Raw genomic sequence first — 20,039 nt, 5'->3', positions numbered from 1 at the left:
ACATAAAGTGTTCTCCTTTTATGACTTTTAGAAAAGTGACCAGTTCCAGAAGTCGTGGAAGCAGTTCTACCGAAACAGCCACAAAACTCAGGTGTCGCTTTGTTTCTTTACTCTAAGGTAGGCATGCAGTCTGTGACTTGTTGGCAAATTAATACAGCTAAATATATAATATATATATAAGCACTTACTATACTCAATGGATATCAATAATTCAATAATTGTCTTTAAGTAATGGAGCTGGAAACACATTAATATTGAAACCGGAAAAGGACGCTACATATACAGTATATATATATATATATATATATATATATATATATATATATATACTCTGTGCTTTGCCATATATATATATATATATATATATATATATATATATATATATATATATATATATATATATATATATATATATATATATATATATATATATATAAAATACTTTATACATGTTAAAGGTCTTAATGAAGTAAAAGAATAAGCTCATGATAGATTATTCCAAAACATTTTCCACCTTCATTGTAACATATATACTGAAGGATTTAAATTCAAAATGAAGATTCTGACAGATACTTTGTTTCCTGTATCTTTTATTATTAAATCAAGCAAGAGTTTACATTGCAAAGGATGAAACTGAGTCCTGATGAAACCAAACCTAAGTTGGACCACAATGCAAAACAGTTACGCTTGGGAGAAAAACAACTTTGCACATGATTAGTGGTAGTAGCACCATGATAATATGATGCACTAAATAATAAGAATAAAACGTGACCAGTTCTAAATATCAGCCAAACACCTTTTAACTACCTGCTAGAAGGCAGAAGTTGAAGAAGGCTTTTTAGCCTCACAATAAGTCCGAACGTATTCACAGTAATCACCAGCAGAATTGCTTCGCCAGGAGAAAATTAAAGCTTTTCAGTGAAGTGAGGTCAAAAGGGGCTCCAACTAAATATGAAATATGTAAAGGGTGTATGCAACAACCTCTATTGTTTTCTAGGTTCCTGTTCAGTTGGTGAAAAAAGTTCTGAAATGACGTTCTAATGTTTAACCACAAAATCCTTGTATTTTCACAGGGGTGGATCAACCTTTGGCCCCCACTTTATTTTTAACTTTTGCATAATAATTGAAATCGAGGAAATTCCAAATGTCCTGCTAAATAAAAAGTATTTCATGATGATGCTTTGCTTCAGCTCAGTGTTGTGTGTAATGCATGTTGAGCTGCTGGTTTTGCATTAGCTAAGGACGCTATCTGCAGAGTCATGATTGTGTCACCGTTGTCTTACAGCTTGTTGACTTCATGCATCAGTGCGACTCCTGTGAATGGAACAGCAGATCTGCAGATCTGTTTGAAAGGTCTGAAAGACGCCATTGAGGTGAGAGAAGGTATCAGATACACTGTTTTGTTTCTAATCATCCTCTAATACTAAACAGTTCATCCAAGATATTCTTATGTGTCTGTTACTGGCTATTATACCGGTATAGGACAGTTTAGCGTGTATGAAGGGAGGTTCTGTGAAGCTTTATGGATGAGTCAACGTCTTGCCTGTTGTAGATGGCAGTAAAAGACATCTAGGCAAGGCAAGTTTATTTGTATAGTACATTTTAGTAACACGACAGTTCAAAGTGCTGAACATAAACAGAACATAAAGAAAGAAAACAGTACAGAGGACAGCACATTCCAGTGAAACAGGAGCAGGTTAAGATATAAGAAAAATTGGACCGCAAACTAAAACACTAATATTCAAAGGCAACTCTAAACAAAATGTTTTTATCCTTGGTTTGAAGAAACGCAGGGTTTCAGCACTTTTACAGTTTTCTGGAAGTTTGTTCCAGATCAGTGTAGCATAGATACTAAATGCTGCTTCTCCATGTCTGGTTCTGGTTCTGGTTCTGGTTCTGCAGAGCAGGCTGGAGCCAGAAGACCTGAGTGGTCTGGAGGGTTGATGCTCCGATAACAAGTCTGTGATGTATTTAGGTGCTAATTCAGGGATTTATAGACTAACAGAAGGATTTTAAAGTCTATTCTCTGAGATCCAGGGAGCCATGGAAGGACTTCAGAACCGGGTCCATGTTCTCTACGTTCTTAGTCTTAGTGAGGACTTCAGAACTGGGTCTATGTTCTCTATGTTCTTAGTCTTAGTGGGGACTTCAGAACCGGGTCCATGTTCTCTACGTTCTTAGTCTTAGTGGGGACTTCAGAACCGGGTCCATGTTCTCTACGTTCTTAGTCTTAGTGGGGACTTCAGAACCGGGTCCATGTTCTCTACGTTCTTAGTCTTAGTGAGGACTTCAGAACTGGGTCCATGTTCTCTACGTTCTTAGTCTTAGTGAGGACTTCAGAACTGGGTCCATGTTCTCTACGTTCTTAGTCTTAGTGAGGACTTCAGAACCGGGTCCATGTTCTCTACGTTCTTAGTCTTAGTGAGGACTTTAGAACCGGGTCCATGTTCTCTACGTTCTTAGTCTTAGTGAGGACTTCAGAACCGGGTCCATGTTCTCTACTTTCTTAGTCTTAGTGAGGACTTCAGAACTGGGTCCATGTTCTCTACGTTCTTAGTCTTAGTGAGGACTTCAGAACCGGGTCCATGTTCTCTACGTTCTTAGTCTTAGTGAGGACTTCAGAACCGGGTCCATGTTCTCTACGTTCTTAGTCTTAGTGAGGACTTTAGAACCGGGTCCATGTTCTCTACGTTCTTAGTCTTAGTGAGGACTTTAGAACCGGGTCCATGTTCTCTACGTTCTTAGTCTTAGTGAGGACTTCAGAACCTGAGTCCATGTTCTCTACTTTCTTAGTCTAAGGGGGCAGCAGCGTTCTGGATCAGCTGCAGCTGTCTGATCCACTTTTTAGGCAGACCTGTGAAATCACCGTTGCAGTAATCGATTTTACTAAATATAAATGCATGGATTTATTAATCTAATTTGCCAAATCAGGGAGACATTTTCATGGGGTGCTCAATTATCAGTTTCCACCCCCTGAAGCGATTCCAGTCTATTTAAACAGCAGATCAATGGAACGTCTTGATCTAAATCTCTACACTGTGTTGCTTTTTCACAAAGCTATTATTTGCCCTGGAAACATGGAGCTGTGTTACATCATGTTCTGTGAGGCAACCCTTGGTCTTCAAAAGCATGACAACTTCTAGGTATTCTTTCCCACAGTTTGTAAGTGAACGTTGCTGTATCAAAGATCTCAGAGAGCTCATCGCAAAACTCTTCAGGGGATTTATGCGTCCTCAAATCTTTTTGTCTCTTGGGGAAATGCGTGTCTGAACTTGCGAGAAACAGACACTCGTTATTGTGCGGTCTACAGCTTCTCCTCGTTCCCTTGTCGGACGTATGGCTTTTTGCCTTCAGCTCCTCCATGAGAGTCACTTTTCTTGCCAGTGGATGGGTGCACCTGGGTCACTCTAGTGTTTGCCTCTTCTGTGCTGACTCTACTGCTTGCCATAATTTGATTTAAAAGGTAAATTAGCTTGAGGTGTTGTTAATCTGCAGCGCAAAAATCTCTTTGGCTAAGGACTGTGTCTGTTCACTTTGCTTATTTCTGTCTCTCCTAAATGGACGGCTGAACTTCTGGTCCAGATGAGCGATTCAGAAGTGTCATGGTTTAAGTTTTGTCTGGTTTATTTCTTGTTATTTTGCAGTTCACACAGCTCTCCCTCGCTCAGCTATGAGTCACACCTTTCTGGACACTAATTAGTATTTATTCCCGCCACCTGTCAAGCTCCCTTTATAAACTCACCTCAGTTGTGTTCTCGTCACCGGTCCATAGTGTTCACTCCCGCTCAGTCTCTGCCAGAATCCTTTGTCAGCTCAGTTTTTTGTTCCAAGTCAGCCCGTAGACTTTTCTTCAGCTTTGTTTTTGTTCCAGTCACTGCCTAGATCCAGCTCAGCTCTGTTCCCACTCAGGTTCTCTACTCCTGTTCACGACTCCCGGGTTCCGTTCTGCTCTCAAATTCCAACTCCTGTTCTCAACTCCTGGTGAGCTGTTCCGGTCTCAAGTCCTCGGCTCTGATGTTCTGGTCTCAAGTCCTCGGCTCTGATGTTCCGGTCTCAAGTCCTCGGCTCTGATGTTCCGATCTCAAGTCCTCGGCTCTGATGTTCCGGTCTCAAGTCCTCGGCTCTGATGTTCCGGTCTCAAGTCCTCGGCTCTGATGTTCCGGTCTCAAGTCCTCGGCTCTGATGTTCCGGTCTCAAATCCTCGGCTCTGATGTTCCGGTCTCAAGTCCTCGGCTCTGATGTTCCGGTCTCAAGTCCTCGGCTCTGATGTTCCGGTCTCAAGTCCTTGGCTCTGATGTTCCGGTCTCAAATCCTCGGCTCTGATGTTCCGGTCTCAAGTCCTCGGCTCTGATGTTCCGGTCTCAAGTCCTCGGCTCTGATGTTCCGGTGTCAAGTCCTCCGCTCAGATGCTCCGTCCTGGTCTCTAGTCTTCGGCTCCAGAGTACCTCCCGGTCAGTCTCTCTACACGCCTCCTGCCGGCCAGCTTCTGCACCCTACACCTCCGTCTGTTGAAAGAGTCTGGGTTCCATCATCATCCATCTTTCACACTATTCAATAAACTCACTCCTAAGAACTAGCTCTGTGTGTGCGTGCTGTGTCCGGGTTCATCCTAGAAAAATATCATGACAAGAAGTAATTTTACAGTCTGCGGAAAATGATCGTCCCGCTCTCTTCAAAAATCCTTTTGTCCAGTTACACTGGAAGGTTTTGAAGAATGAACATGAATCTGTTTAAGATCATGCTTAAGGATCTCAAAACCAGACTTTGACTAGGCCATCCCAAAACTGCATAACTCAAGTGTACTTGATCTAAACGTCACAAACTGATGGCTGAACATTTTCCTCCAGGGTTTTTCTGCTAGAGAGCAGAATTCATGGTTCCATCAATTGCAAGCAGTCATTCAGCTCCTGAAGCAGCAAAGCAGCCCCAGACCACCACACTACCACCACCTTGTTTGGCTGTAGGTATAGTATTTTAATTCTCAAACTCGTTGGTTTTAAGCCCGACATAAAAGGTCGCCCACTCTCGAGACGTTCCACTTTCTTTCTTGTCAGTCCCCAGAATATTTTCAGTAGAGGTTTTCAGCTTCAAACTCTGCCATGGATCGGATTTTTGGCTAGTCCTTTTTGATCGTTGAATCGTGAACACTGAGCATAACTGAGGCAAGCTTCCCTGCAGTGCTTCAGATGTTCTGGGTTCTTCTGTTATCTCCTGCACGAGTTGTTGATGAGCTCTGGCAGTAATTGTTGTCAGGCCAGCCACTTCTGGAAAGGTTTACCATTGTTCCACGTTATCTTCGTTGGTGGATTATGGCGCTTCACTGTGGTTTGCTGGAGACTCAAATTCTTAGAATGGCGCTGCAACCCTTTTCCGGCATAATTGAGGTGAATGAGTTTATTTCTCCCCTGTTCTTGAATTTCTTTATATCGGGCATGATCTGTTGCTCTTTTAGAACTTTTAGCCTACTTCATGTTGTATGGCAGAACCTATTTCTGTGAATTCTTGAAACTACATGTTTAGCAGGTGTCAGGCCTTAGGTATCAGGCTTAAGGTTGGTGGTTATATTTTCAGACAGGATTCGGGTTTGTATAATTTTCTTTCTCTTAATAAACAGAAGCATAATTTGAAAACTAAATCTTTTATTTGCTCAGGTGGTCTTTGTCTGATATTGAATCTAGTTTCATAACAGGAAACATTTAACTGTGACAAAACCACCAACACAGAAAAAAAATTGTTAGGAAGTAACTACTTTTTCACAGCACTGTATATGACATGAAACCATCTTCTGCAACTTTACCTTGTAGCAGAATGAGCGTACTTTTACTGACCCACTTTTTAACCTGTCTACACACCTGTGCCTTTCTCAGCTTAAAAAACTCTGTTTAAACCTGTATGTGACTCTGATAATCATTATCACACATTTGGAGCAGTTGTTTCCAGACATTTTGATTACGTTGATGTTTATTTTTGATCTTCTGGTTGTTTGCTCACTTTGCATTTTGCAATTTGCTCAAAGAAAACAATTTATTTCTATTTTAGAAGGCTTTCTTTGTAGAAAGCCTTCTAAAATATATAATTTTTTCCTAATATGCAGCGGTAATTTACAAAATGTTTTGACAACTGTGTGAAACCTTTATAGGCTGCATTGAGGTGTTGGTAGTACTGTCACCATCTGTGGAGGTCCTAGGTTCAACCTGGAGTGCATGGAGTTTGCATGTTCTTCCTGTGCGTGTCAGGCGCCTCCCACAGTTCGAAAGCATGACTGTTGGGTTAATTAGTGTCTCTAAACCACCCTTTGGTGTGAGTGTGTGCAGGCATGGCTGACCTGTGATAGACTGCTTACATGTCCACCGTGTCCACGGCCTTTTTCCTAGTGACTGCCGCTGATAATCACCCCAATCCCCCAAAGTTTCAAATATGATGAGAAGCATATCTGAAAAAGATGGTAGTTAAACTATAACAAGGAGAGTTTAGTCTCCAAAAAGCACCCGTGTGGAAAGGGTTTCTGAAGATGTTATTTTTTTTCCTCTACAACTAAATATAAGTCAAGTCCTCAGCCCAACCTGTTGCCTACATCCACTTTTCCTGCAGCAAAGTAAGTTAACGCTTAGCTGGATGTATGTGGTTTCCCAGAAAGCTCTAGTTTATCTGTTTAACTGGTTACCGCCTTGTCAAATTGCTTGAACAGTTGCCATTACCAGAATCAGCTGTATTGGATCAAACTTCAGTCAGATAATAATAACTCACCAATTATAATTACTCACCAAAATGATTGATTCTGCTCTTAATGCCCCACAACCTGTCTTCCTGGAAGCATGTTCCAAAACGTGTAATGACGTTTTGTCATAGATAAGATTGTTGCTGTAAGGACCCTCATTTCTGCACCTACATGTGACCCTTTTGGTTTGATTCCCTGTGCAGCTGTGTTTGATACATCTGAACCAGTGAATCTGACCTTTTTAAAGGATATTGTTAAACATATTAGGCCATCAGGTTCTCCTTGTGATCCTGCTCCCCCTCAGTTATTTAGTGAGGCTTTCCCCAGCATAGGACAGATCTTCTTTGCTATTGTAAACAGCAGCTTGGTGTCTTGGTGTTGTCCCTGTAGGTTTTTAGCACACTGTGGTGCAGCTTCTCCTCAAGAAGCCCGGCCTTGACCAAACTGTATTAGCAAATTTTAGGCCTAGCTCCAGGCTGCCTTTTATTTCAAAATTCTTAGAGGAAGTTGTCCTTTCCCAGGTCAAGCCCTTTTACATGAGCAAAAGATTGTGGTGGTTTTTCAGTCAGGTTTGGGTCAATATGTTCTTGTTTTACTTGACCTAACTGCTGCTTTTGATACTGTGAACCACACTATTTTATTATCTTGTTTACAGACACAACTTGTTTTTAGTGGTATTGTATTAAAATGGTTCAATTCAATTAAATTTTATTTATTTGGTGCCAATTCATGAAACATGTCTTCTCGAGGCACTTTACACAGTCAAATCAATCATATTATACAGATTGGGTCAGATTATACAGATTGGTCAAAAATGTCCTATATAAGGAAACCAGTTGATTGCATCAAAGTCCCGACAAGCAGCATTCACTCCTGGAAAAGCGTAGAGCCACAGGGAGAGTCGTCTGCATTGTCCATGGCTTTGCAGCAATCCCTCATACTGAGCAAGCATGAAGCAACAGTGGAAAGAAAAACTTTCCATTAACGGGAAGGAAAAACCTCCAGCAGAACCAGGCTCAGTGTGAACGGTGATCTGCCTCGACCGACTGGGGGTTACAGAAGACAGAACAGAGACACAATAAGACAGACAAAAAAGCACAGAAGCAAACATTGATCCAGTAATCTGTTCTACATTAGATGGTAGTAGCGGGTGAGCCGTCTTCTCTGGATGATGTCACAGTTAACAGAACGCCAGACCAGGTGTACCTACTATGAAGATAAAAGACAGAGAACAGAAAGTTAAAGCTGAAACGACAACACAAAATGCATAATTGAAGAACAGTAGAACTCAATATAGTGAGAAAATTAGATCCTGATGTCCTCCAGCAGCCTAAGCCTATAGCAGCATAACTATAGAGATACCTCAGGGTAACATGGGCCACTCTGACTAGAAGCTTTGTCAAAAAGGAACGTTTTAAGATTAGTCTTAAGAGTAGACAGGGTGTCTGCCTCACGGACCAAAACTGGGAGTTGGTTCCACAGGAGAGGAGCCTGATAGCTAAAGGATCTGCCTCCCATTCTACTTTTAGAGACTCTAGGAACCACCAGCAGACCTGCAGTCTGAGAGCGAAGTGCTCTGTTAGGAACATACGGGGTAATCAGAGCTCTGATATATGATGGAGCTTGATTATTAAGGGCTTTATACATTAGAAGAAGAATTTTAAATTCTATTCTTGATTTAACAGGAAGCCAATGAAGGGAAGGTCTTATTTGTCATACAGAACCATGTCTGTAAAAAATAGCTGATTTTGAATTCTCACCACTCCTCCACATTATGGGGTTCCTCGGGTCTGAGTCCTTGGTCCCCTGCTTTTTTCTCTGTATTTACTCCCTTTGGGTTCAATACAATTTTCCTTCAATTTTTATGCTGATGACAGTCATATATACATGTCACTAAAAAAAGGAGCCCTTTCGATCCCACAAGCCCCTACTATTGTGTCTTGAAGACAAAAGCATGGAGGGCTTTAAACTTTTTAACTTTAAATGAAGAGAAAACAGAGGTGAAGGTGTTTTTTCCCACCATCTCCTGTTGATTTGGGTCCCTTGGTGCCTTGCTATAGGCAGACTGTTTCAAACTTGGGTTTTAAAATAGACAATGATCTTTAACTAGATCGCCAGGTAGGAGCAGTGGTCAAGTCCAGTTTTTATCACATTTTGAAACAGTAATTCATGCCTTTATTACAACTCGACTCGATTAATGTAATGCTCTCTACAGTGGACTCAGCCAGTCCTCAGTTGGTCCAGAACGCTGCTGCTCATCTTTTAACTGGAGTTGGGAGGAGGGAACGCATCACTTCTATCCTGGCTTCCCTCCGCTGGTTCCCTGTGCTTTTTAGAGTTCATTTTAAGCGTCTTTCAATTGTTTTTAAAAGTCTATGTGGTTTTGCTCCATCTTACCTCTCTGATCTGCTTCACCCATACTCTCCTGTCCGTTGCCTCAGGTCAGCTGACCTCCTGGAGGCACTGAGATCTAAACTTAAGCTCAGAGAAGACAGAGATTTTAGTGCTGCTGCTCCTAAGTTATAAAACACTTTGCCGTTCCATATTAGAAGTGCCCCTTTATTGTCCACTTTTAAAACTCGCCTTAAGACACATTTTTATTCCTTGGCTTTTAACACATGTTGAGACGTTTGCTCTTATTCTTTTTATACTACTATTGTAATCTTTTGTTTTTTCCATTTTAAATGTTTTTTGATTATTGTCTGTACAGCACTTTGTCACAGCTGCTGTTTTTTTTAAAGTGCTTTATAAATAAAGTAGTAGTATAGTAGTAGATAGTCATGTGCAAATGTTCAAACACATGTTTATTAGCACATAAATTATAAGATAGATTCTGGGGTCTTGGCTCAATCTCATCACTCCATGGCCATCGTGCTCAGTAGAGGGAAAAACTCATCCCTACCCGCGGTCAATTTATCGGTCTATTTAAGCCGGTAGGTTATACTACATGATACTGTGGCTTTCAAAAGTGCTCCAACAGGTTTTCTTCCGAGATAACCTTGTATTTGGCTCCATCCATCTTCCCATCAATTCTGACCATCTTCCTTGTCCCTGCTGAACAGTAGCACCCCCAGAGCGTGATGCTGCTACCACCATATCTAGCAGTGGGGACGGGGTGTTCAGTGAGGTGCAGTGTTAGTTCTCCATTACACATAGTGTTTTGCATTTTGGCCAAAAACTTCAGTTTTGGTATCGTCTGACCAAACCTTCTTCCACGTTTGCTGTGTCCCCAACATGGCTTCTGGCAAACTGCAAACAGGCCATCTTATGGTTTTCTTTTAACAATGGCTTTCTTCTTGTCATTCTTCCATAAAGACCACATGTGTTCACAACTAATAGTTGTCCTGTGGACTGATTCCCCCACCTGAGCTGTGGATCTCTGCAGTTCATCCAGAGTCACCTTGGCTGTATCTCTGATCAGTGCTCTCCTTGGTTTGCCTGTAAGTTTAGGTGGACGGCCTTGTCTCTGTAGGTTTACAGCTGTGCCATACTACTTCCATTTACGGATGATGGATTGAACAGTGCTCCGTGAGATGTTCAAAGCTTGGGGAATCTTTTTATAGCCTGAGCTGCTTTAAACGTCTCCACAACTTTATCCCTGACCTGTCTGGTGTTTTTCCGGGACTTCATGAAGCTGTGTGCTCCCCAATATTCTCTTAACCAACCTCAGAGGCGTCGCAGAGCAGTTGTATTTGTACTGAGAGTAGATTACACACAGGTGGACTCTATGTAAATATATATTTACTAAAAATACTTTATTTATCCCAGAGGGAAATTAAATGTAGCTGTAGCTCATCTTATCATGGCGTTATTATAGATGGTGATGGCTGTGAGCAGGAGAGATCTGCTGCAGCCGTTTTACAACCAATCTGAAGAAGCCTGTTTTTCAACAACAATGTCATGTAGAGGATGTTCAGGATCATCCATCATTTTCTTGATTTTATGCAAAATCCTTTTTTGCATCATCGTCTCCAGAAGTTCCACAGTCGTCCCCAGAACAGAACCGGCCTTCTCTATCAGGTTGTTGAGCCTTTTTAGGTCCCTGGCTCTGATGCTGCTGCCCCAGCAGATGATGGCGGAGGAGATGACGCTATCAATAACAGACTTATAGAAGATCTGCAACATCGTGCTGCAAACCTCAAAGGATCTTAGCTTCCTCAAAAAGTACAGTCTGCTCTGTCCTTACTCATAGATGACTTCACTGTTGAGTATCACAATACATTATAATGTCGGCAAAAATATGTTTCTCTAGTCAGATGTAAAAAACTAAAACCCATATAATAAATAGATTCATCACACAGTCTAATATATTGCAAGCATTATTTTCTGAGGACTTTGAATGATTATGCCACCCAGCTAACAGAAACTCCAAATTCAGTGTCCCAGAGAATTATTGTAATATATGACCGATAAAAAATTATTTTAAAAACAAAAACTTCATGTTATGGTCAGGTTATGACCCACACACTCATGGTGAAGGCTGCTACGATGGTAACTGTTCAGTACACAGTCAATGAGACCCCCTAATGTCATTGGCAGCGTCCCAGCATGATGAAGAAACGTTCAGTTGGGAGGAAAAGCTTAATAAGCCACGAGGGACAACTACAGCCTTTGAAGAGTTCGGCTGAGATTCACAAGGCATGGGCTGCAGCAGGAGTCAGAGCTTCATGAGCCACCCCACACAGATATATCCATTTCATTTATTTATAGAACAAGAATCCAAATTGAGGTCCAGTGGGAAGTTTTCACAGTCAGCAATGATTTAGGGAGCCGCGATATCTGCCAGCTCTCTGGGTTTTAATGATGCTCAGCATGTTTTAAGTTTGATCAGCTAACAGGAAATAGAATCCATTGTGTTTTAGCAAGAGGAAAAAGAGAGCCACCAGAACCAACAAAATGCAGACGAGCTGAAGGCCACTATTAGAGCAATGTGGGCTCTCTTAACACCTCAGCAGTGCCACTGGTGCAGTAATTCATGCAAAAGAAGCCCTGACCAGTTACTGCATGCAAATCCTATACACTATATGAACATACTCTGTAGTAGGCCCACATTTCTGCTGTTAAAATTATGTACGTTTTTAAGTTTTCTATCATATTATAATTGAAAACTGTTCTGAGAAACTGGATTTAGTGTTTTTTATTTTATTTATTAGCTGTAAACCGCAATTATTATTCTCCATGTGTGAAGAATGTCAAATCTGTTTCACTTTTTAGATTGAAAAAGTGAAATCAACTAATGTTGTAATCATACTCTAATTTCTTTTCTTGGTTTTATTTGTACAAAGTAAATGTAAATAGCAAGAGGTAATTGATTAAATAAAATTATGCAATTACTGGGCCTTGATCTTTATGAGGAGGAATGTACTTCCTATCTCAGAACCTTCTGTATTAAAAAAACCCTGATCTATCTAAACCACTGTAACTTCTTTACTTGTTGGAAAAGAAGCACTGTGTAAAAAAAAGATGAAATACAATTAATTTTTCCTTTTTTCTCTCTTTTTTTGTGCTAATCTAGAGTTTTTAATTAACTGCTGCATTCTAGTTTTTTTTAGCTCAAATTTCATACTGAACCAAAGTGTTTACTGTAAAGATCCAACAAGTATAGTACCCACCAAAAACCCATCAAATATTTCCATTTCCTACGATGAAGTTATGACAGAGAGCTTTACAAGACAAATGTAACACTCTCTGCTCAGGCTGCAGTCAGGTTTAATATCAACGGATGCCAGAGGCTGTTTTTGAACTTCTTAAGTAGTTCTTGGGACATGAATGATGCCTCTTTGAATATGTAATTTGTACTTTTTTTGTCTGCAAAGCTAAAATATATGTTATCAATACCCACAGCGGTCAAATTTGTCAGATGTACTGACAATAAAAGGCAAATCACTCAGTGAAAAGTTGAATAATACAAAACGTGTTGCGTCAGCACAAAATCTTGGAGGGACTGTTTTAATCTGGAGAAACCGGCTCTCTCATAGTTGCAGTGAATGTTATTGACAGTAATGTTGTATGTAGCAAAAAGTATGTAGATTTTGCATTATTAATGACGCTTGTCTTGTGTCATTTTATTCCTGTCTTTCAGAAATCTGATGCCATGCTGTACACCCCAAGTACAACCAGCCAAACAGTAAGTCGTAAATATTCAGTTTCAGATGCAATTACATACATGAGAGAGTAAATTGTCAGGAAATGTGTTAATTTATTCCCTTAAAGTAAAGTTTAATTTATTTCTAACGTACATATAAAACAACAGCTGTTGACCAAATGCTGTACATCTAAAATGATCAAATGGCGTAAAAACAAACTCATTCTCATTCATTGGAACTCATTCTGATTTAAAAGCAAGAAAGTAAAAGTGGGGTTTCAAGTAGAATTAGGAAGTGTTTAAAGTTAGAGAGAACTAAATATGAAGGGCCTGCTTGTTTTATAGTTGTGGAGCAGCAACAGTCGAAGTCAGGCCTCCGCTGTGCTTTAACTTTGACTTCGGAGCCGGCAGGAGAATTTCCTCCCTCAGATCTCATTGATCTTTAGGGGCAGCAGGCCAGTGTAACTCTGTGTTAGCTGTTTGCGTGTGCTTAAAATTGGAGCTTGAATATGGCCATGTTTATCTATAACCGTGGAATCAATAAGCAGGGCTACAGTAGAAGTACACAACATGAATATTTTATTGATGCTACTGATTTATCCGGAACAAGGCTTTCAGTCTTTACCACACTACCCAGTGAAGACATCCATGTGGGAATTCCTGCTTCAACGGAATAATCCAGGCGCAGATACTTTTAAGGACCTCTCATTTGTAGAAGACTTGCAAACAAATGGTTGAAAGGGACCAGACACTTGCATGGAAGGGAAACTGTGCACTAAAACGGAGGAAACAAAGGAGGAGAGCAGCAGGGCAAGAGAGATGAAACCCTAAGGAGCAGCGCTCACCCATCTACCCTCTGTGATCCTCCTCACCAATGTTTGGTTGCTTAGAAATGAGATAGATGAGTTTCAGGCTAATGTACATGACCTTTTAAAAGAGAAGTGGAATCCCTGCATCACGGCCTGTAATGAAGCATTCCTAACACCCATGGACACGGACTCAAACCTGCCAGCAGCTTCGGAGGACCTATCAGACTTGATGGAAATGCAGACCAGCAAGAGTCGGTGCGTGAACCTAAGCTTCAGAGAGGCACAATTGATATCGACCTGCTGACTCTCTCTTCATGCCTTTCAACCCCCCAAGGGAATTTCCTCAGCTGTTTCTGACTGTTGTGTGCATACACCTCAAAGCAAATACACAGAAAGCAGAGGACGTCATCTAAAAAGTGATTCACAGGTTTCATTCTCCCTTGAAATGTAAGCTAATGAACGGGGAGCTAGAGGAAGCTATATTCAAGGATTGACGATCCAAAAATTTAAAATTCTCAGTGAACTTTCCAAGTTACATTGAAGGTGCATGCAGTCATTTAAATAAGAGTCCAGGCCCCGATGGCATTACAGGTAGACCATTAAAAACTGTGCAGAACAACTTGTCATGTGTTGTGACCCATGACAGTCCGTACGTTGCAGTCTATCATTGTTCCTGCAGCCGACTGCACTTCTCTCAGACAGTTAAATTATCATTTTCTGGAAGGTAGTTGCCGGATCAAATTGCAGACAGAAACAGGATGAACTGCAAGTAGCATGGAGTAGAATAGAATAGAAATTAAGCTAAAGCGGAAGTTCAATTGAAGAAACTCATCGCCTGCCTCTATTCAATCAGAGGCCGATCCGCCTCTGATGTGAGCCAATCAGCTACGAACCGCACCTCCATGAAGCCCAATCAGCATCCCGCGCTCATCTTAAAAGCAACTTCAAATCCACGTCTCAGCCTGCTAACCAGCAAGCGCAAACAGCATCGCATCATGTCGGATTACGAATCAGATGTTCGATTCAACCCACCCCCAACCCCTTCTCCACCATCGTAGCTGAGTTCATCTAGCTTCCATGATGTTCCTCCATCCTCAACCATCAGTGTTTTCTCCCAGTCTTCAGCACTCCCTATCAACTTGTTATTGGTCCGGCAGAAGACCACCATGTTGGGCCCGGTTCTGTCAGAGGTTTCTTCCCAAAGGGAAATTTTTCCTCTCCACAGTCGCTTCAAGCTTGCTCATCATGGACACTTCATGCAAACCTTTGTTTATCAAGTTGGACATCTATCTTAAACAGATCATCATATGGACTGAACAAACTTCTTCTATCTCCACTCCACCACCAGTTTCAGACCTGGGGGGGAACATCCCTGTTCTCATACATCTACTTATGCATATTAAAGTATAATTCAGCATTAATGTTCCTGCCGAGGTCTGAGCGCCAAAGACTTAAAATATTGTGTCAATAAAATCCTTCTAACTGCCATTGCTTTCTCTGTGAGTTTTTCAGATTGAAATACCTTTATTGCTCACAGTAAGGAAAGTTGGGCATGACAGTGGCAAAAACAAATAAGAGGGAATGACCAGGCAGTTTATGCACAGAGGGAGAGAGGAGTGAAGGCATAGAAAGCAGGTGTATATGTTGATTAAATAACAATAATTAAAAAAATACAATTATCTTTGTCCTGCCAACATACATTCCAATGAAATTCATCCTCTGCATTTAACCCATCCCTTAGGGAGCAGTGGGCTTCATTCCGGGGCTAAGGGTCTTGCTCAGGGACCGATAATGGGGATATGTGGGATTAGAACTAAGAACCTTGCAGCCTCTCCACAATGCAAGCGCCCTGTTCTCTAAACACTTGGCCACCACACCCCAATTGAATGATGGCTGAGAACAATGCGGGCAGAGAACTGGGGGAAAATAATAGACAGAACAGGGAATTTATTTAATGCAAAATGATACAGAATTAACTAAGAACAAAATTTACTAACTAATATATAAAAGTGAAAAAAGGCAAATGCTTCAGGAATAAACTAAAGAAAGCATGACCCAGGAGACTTAAACCAGTCCAAATACATTCATGACATAAATGACCTTTAAGGAAGTGGGTGAAAGTTGATCTCATAAATCTGGTACACGCCTGCTTAGACACGATGCAGTTTTGCTATAGACCAGGAAGAGAAGCAGAAAATGCTTGCATAACATTCCTTCACCTCTTGATGAAATACCAGAGTCCTGGTACTCATGCCAGGCTTTCTTATCTGCTATTGATACTATCCAACCAGGTATTTTATGACATAAAGTATTCTATCCGGGGAACAGGGTTCTGCATAGTTCGGGTGGGCTGGGGCTTACTATATATTCTTTGTGTGAGGATGGTGCGGGGGGGGGGGGGGGGGGGGGGTTGCGTTGGGTTGGTTGCGTTGGTTGCTCTTGGGCCTTGGTGATTGTCTCTAGCTGGTGCTGCTCGTGGTGCCTCCCTCTCCTGGTAGTTTACATGTGTGGCTATCACTTTGCAACATACAGTTATGGCCAAAAGTATCGAGAATGATTCAAATGTTAATATTTACAAAGTCTACTGCTTCAGTTTTTATAACGGCAATTTGCATATACTCCAGAATGTTATAAAGAGAGATCAGCGCAACAGCAATTAATTGCAAAGTCAATATTTGCCTAGAAAATTAACTTTATCCCCCAAAACACACTTCAACGTCATTGCAGCCCTGCCTTAAAAGGGGGTCACGGGGGGCTGGCACTTCTGCTCTCCCCGGGGATATAGCGGTGGCACTTAATTATAGAGGGCAGGGTGTGGGGGAGGCAGCGCTTCCGGTTTCAAGGGGTGGGCTCTGGTTGGCTGGCCTGTTCGGTTCATGTTAGCCTCATCTCTGGGTGGATGGGCTTGTGGGTAGTCTGGGCTGGGATCGGGGTGGGGGGTTGGGGCCAGGGTATTGACCGGTAAGGTTTGGGTACTGTAGGGTTTTTTTTTTTTTTTTTTTTTTTTTTTTTTTTCCCAGTGTCCTGTCTAGCACTATGGCAATAGGAATTGATATCTCAATGCCAGATGGAGCTCGACAGATTTTGCTTTTACAAGTGGAGCAAACAGCTTTCGCCATAGTGCTCCACTTGATTTATGCTTTTAAATAGCTTTATTATGATTCCTGCAAGGAGAATTTCAAATTATATGGACATGACAATGGGAGAGTAAAGGAAGAACAAAAAGTGAAAGAAAAGAAAAAGAGTAGAGGTGAAAGAAAGAGGAGATAAAAGGAAGAGGATGATAAAATGTCCTCTGTCTGCTCCATCACCTGGAAAGAGACACAAAAAGAACAGCACAACCAATAGACATAAAGCAACAGATACACTCGAATAACACCTAGATGCCATTGCTAAATCATATATATTATTATGTAAGCTGACATGTGTAATGTGATATTTGAAAAAAAGAAAGTGACACAACATAAATAAATAAATAAATAAATTATAAGATTACTGTATATAAGTGAACACTAAATACCTGGGACCCAGCACCAGTGGGAGATGTGAAAGTGCACTAGTTTAGGTGAAGATTATCCAGAAATAGCTTGATAGTGATTGTGGAGAACCAAAGATACCCTCAAACCCTACAGTACCAAAGGTACTGTAGGGTTTGAGCTGGTGCGTTGGTGGTCCTGGGTTGGGTGCTCGGGTGTCTGCTGACTCACTGCTGGCAGGGCCCCTTGGGTCTCGGGGATCATGGCTGGATCCACTCCGGCATAGCTGGCTGTCAGCAGAGCCCACAAGCTCATCACCACAGCTCCCGAGGGCTTCGGCAGTGTGGCTGCTGGGGGGTTCCCTGGGGCTCCTCTCTGCTCTTCCCTGGGATGGGGGAGGCAGCTTTCCAGGTGGTCCCTCTGGAGCACCTTTGCTCTGGGGGTCCTTTCGGGCGTCTTGGGTTCTGGTTTCCCTGGTGTCTGCCTTGGTGCTCTGGGAGGCGTGTCTGTGGCTCCTCACAACCACTATTGAGACTTTTTCTTATGGATATACCTTACAGACACAAGCGCACTCTCACAAACACCTACAGATGCTTGGATTCAGGTGCTTACAGAATCACTTATATACAGAAAACCCCTATAAGTGGCTTTAGCTGTCACTTTATACATCTTGTATTAAATAATACTACATAATTTTTCACCGATGCTATGAAGAAGTTAGTTGTTTGTATCTGTAATACTTTATCGGTTGGTTTGGCTGTTCTTTTTATATCTCTATCTGCAGGTGTAGAAACAGACTCCAAGGATGTTATCTTGTTCTCTCCTTTTCCTCTCCTCTATTTTGTCACCTTTTCTCCAATTTAGCATTTTGTCTAATCCTTTTCTCTTCCTTTCTCTTTTGCCTTTCTGTTTTTGTGTCCATTGAATGTGAAATAAAATCTAATAAGAAAAAAAGATTTTATATCACATCAATAAAATGTTACTTTTCTAATACAGAAATGCAGGCCTAATGAAAAGTATGTTTAAAACATATTCTATATATTCTAGTTTATTGAATTTGACTGTGCTTTATAGTTTTTTTTAGTTAGACAACATGTATTCAAAAATACCATTGTTTTATGATATAAAATAATAGGTCACACGGAAGGACAAATATATAAACAAAGGAAGTCCAGACAGGTTTGGAAAAAACAGTGTTGCTCAAGTTCAAACACACAAACTATGTTAAAGTTTTGGGTCATGCTAATTTAAAAAATAAATGGATTCAATTTGACCCATAAAAATACAAGCTAACCTCACTCTTGCCGTTCAAACCAGTTCAGATTCATCAACTTGTTTCTGTTAATAAATAAAAATGACATTAAAGGAGTAACAAGTAAGAAATGTACTGCCAAACAAACCAAAACCATTCTCATTTGTCACCCAGGATGTAGTAACATTCCCTATAAATAATTGGTCTTCTACATAAACAATGTCTTAGTCAAGTTCTTCTCCTGTCAAACATAGAAGATTCTGAGACCATCTCATCTGGAAAGAGGAGACTCGGTTAGTGATGCTTGGTGATGAAGGCTGTTCTTCTCTTGCAGGATAGGTGTACACATAAGGTGCTCCGGTGTTATATGCTTGAACTGAAGGTGATCATTCGGGAGGAAAATGTGGACATTAACAAAACAGAATGCATCCTTATCTTCGACGAAAGATTGAAACCTGAGGTAAGTCTTTGTAGACACAGTTTTTATTTTTACCATTTGCAAATATTTTAGAAATTACGTTTTTTTTTTAATAACATTTTTTGTTTTGGATTTCAGACAAACTGCTCAGAATGTGAAGTCTATCCCCTCGAAAATAGTACAACATTCTACAACAAATTTAAGACCATTTTGGAAAGTCTAACATCTGAAAAAAATACAATGTAAATACTTGTATATATTTGTATATAGAAATATTTTATTCTGTGAATATCACAATGTAAGCATCAGAATAGATGACTGCCGTCCTTATATATGAATATACGAATGTCTCTTCCTTGTTTATACTCCGGGTTTATCTATTTAAAAACAGTCTGAATGTATATCATGACACTGGTTCACCGTATTCTGTTTTTGTCAGTTGTACATTTGTACTTTATGGCCATATTGTATAATATTAAAGGTATTGCTTAACACTACTGAATGAATACCTGTTATGCAACTTGTTTAAACAAGGCACTTCTGTATCTTTATTATACCTACCTTTGCAGTAAATACTACAGTTTATTGTAGCGCTTTTGATTCCTTTTGAGTATTATTTACACATTTGTTATGCTGTACACAAAAGGCTAAGCTGAACATTAGCGGGCACTGAGAACAAAAGATGCGTCGCAGCACACACCCAAAAAGAAGATCACACATCTGGCCCAGTAATGGCGTACAAGAACATCTCAATAAATATGAGCATCATTGAAAAGTTGATTACCTGCTGTGGTTATTCCTGTCACTTGGGCACTTCTTTTCTACCTCTCAACTCTTCATGGATACGTTTCGATACAGAACTCTGTGAATATCTGGCTCCTTCAGCCAATGGAAAGCTGGTGGCAGATGTCAGTGACTGTTGGACAGCCAACAGGGTAGCAGTCTTTCCTGTAACTGTAAGGGTCCAAATACTGACAGTAATTAAATGTTGGGTTTTCATTGGCTTTAAGGCACAATCCTCAAAATGAACCAAAATAAACACTTGAAATGCAAAGCTCTGCATGTAATGGATCTGTAATCGTGTACCTCTTTGAACCAAGTTACCGAAATGGGATTTAATTGTTTTGATAATTATTGCGATGTGTTTAAAATGCACCAATGAAGTGTTCACAATGAAAAAAAGAAATAAAAAAATGTAATCAAATAAATAATCACGCTTTTATATAACTTTGGGCAATAACTAATGTGCAATAATCTATTTAATACACTGTGCTATAACCT

The 20,039-nt window shown here is 40.6% G+C and overlaps 1 protein-coding gene across 2 annotated transcripts in view; it reads left to right on the top strand.

Annotated features, from left to right (window-relative positions):
* LOC118563226 (interleukin-15-like) overlaps nt 1–19,538 on the top strand; it is a 28,988-nt gene extending 9,450 nt beyond the window's left edge. Inside the window, exons 2-7 of one of the 2 annotated variants that reach the window (XM_036137556.1) lie at nt 32–117; nt 1,286–1,373; nt 4,848–4,960; nt 12,801–12,845; nt 18,680–18,800; nt 18,897–19,538. In XM_036137556.1, coding sequence (XP_035993449.1) covers nt 32–117; nt 1,286–1,373; nt 4,848–4,960; nt 12,801–12,845; nt 18,680–18,800; nt 18,897–19,004 — 561 coding nt within the window. In that variant the 3' untranslated portion in view covers nt 19,005–19,538. Of the gene's footprint in view, nt 1–31; nt 118–1,285; nt 1,374–4,847; nt 4,961–12,800; nt 12,846–18,674; nt 18,801–18,896 lie in introns of both variants that reach the window. The other variant, XM_036137557.1, reaches the window with a different exon arrangement.
* The last annotated feature ends 501 nt before the right edge of the window (nt 19,539–20,039 follow it).

The sequence above is a fragment of the Fundulus heteroclitus genome, chromosome 5 (genome assembly GCF_011125445.2).
Source record: "Fundulus heteroclitus isolate FHET01 chromosome 5, MU-UCD_Fhet_4.1, whole genome shotgun sequence".
Lineage (NCBI taxonomy): Eukaryota > Metazoa > Chordata > Actinopteri > Cyprinodontiformes > Fundulidae > Fundulus > Fundulus heteroclitus.
This window is presented reverse-complemented; position numbering and strand designations above follow the sequence as displayed.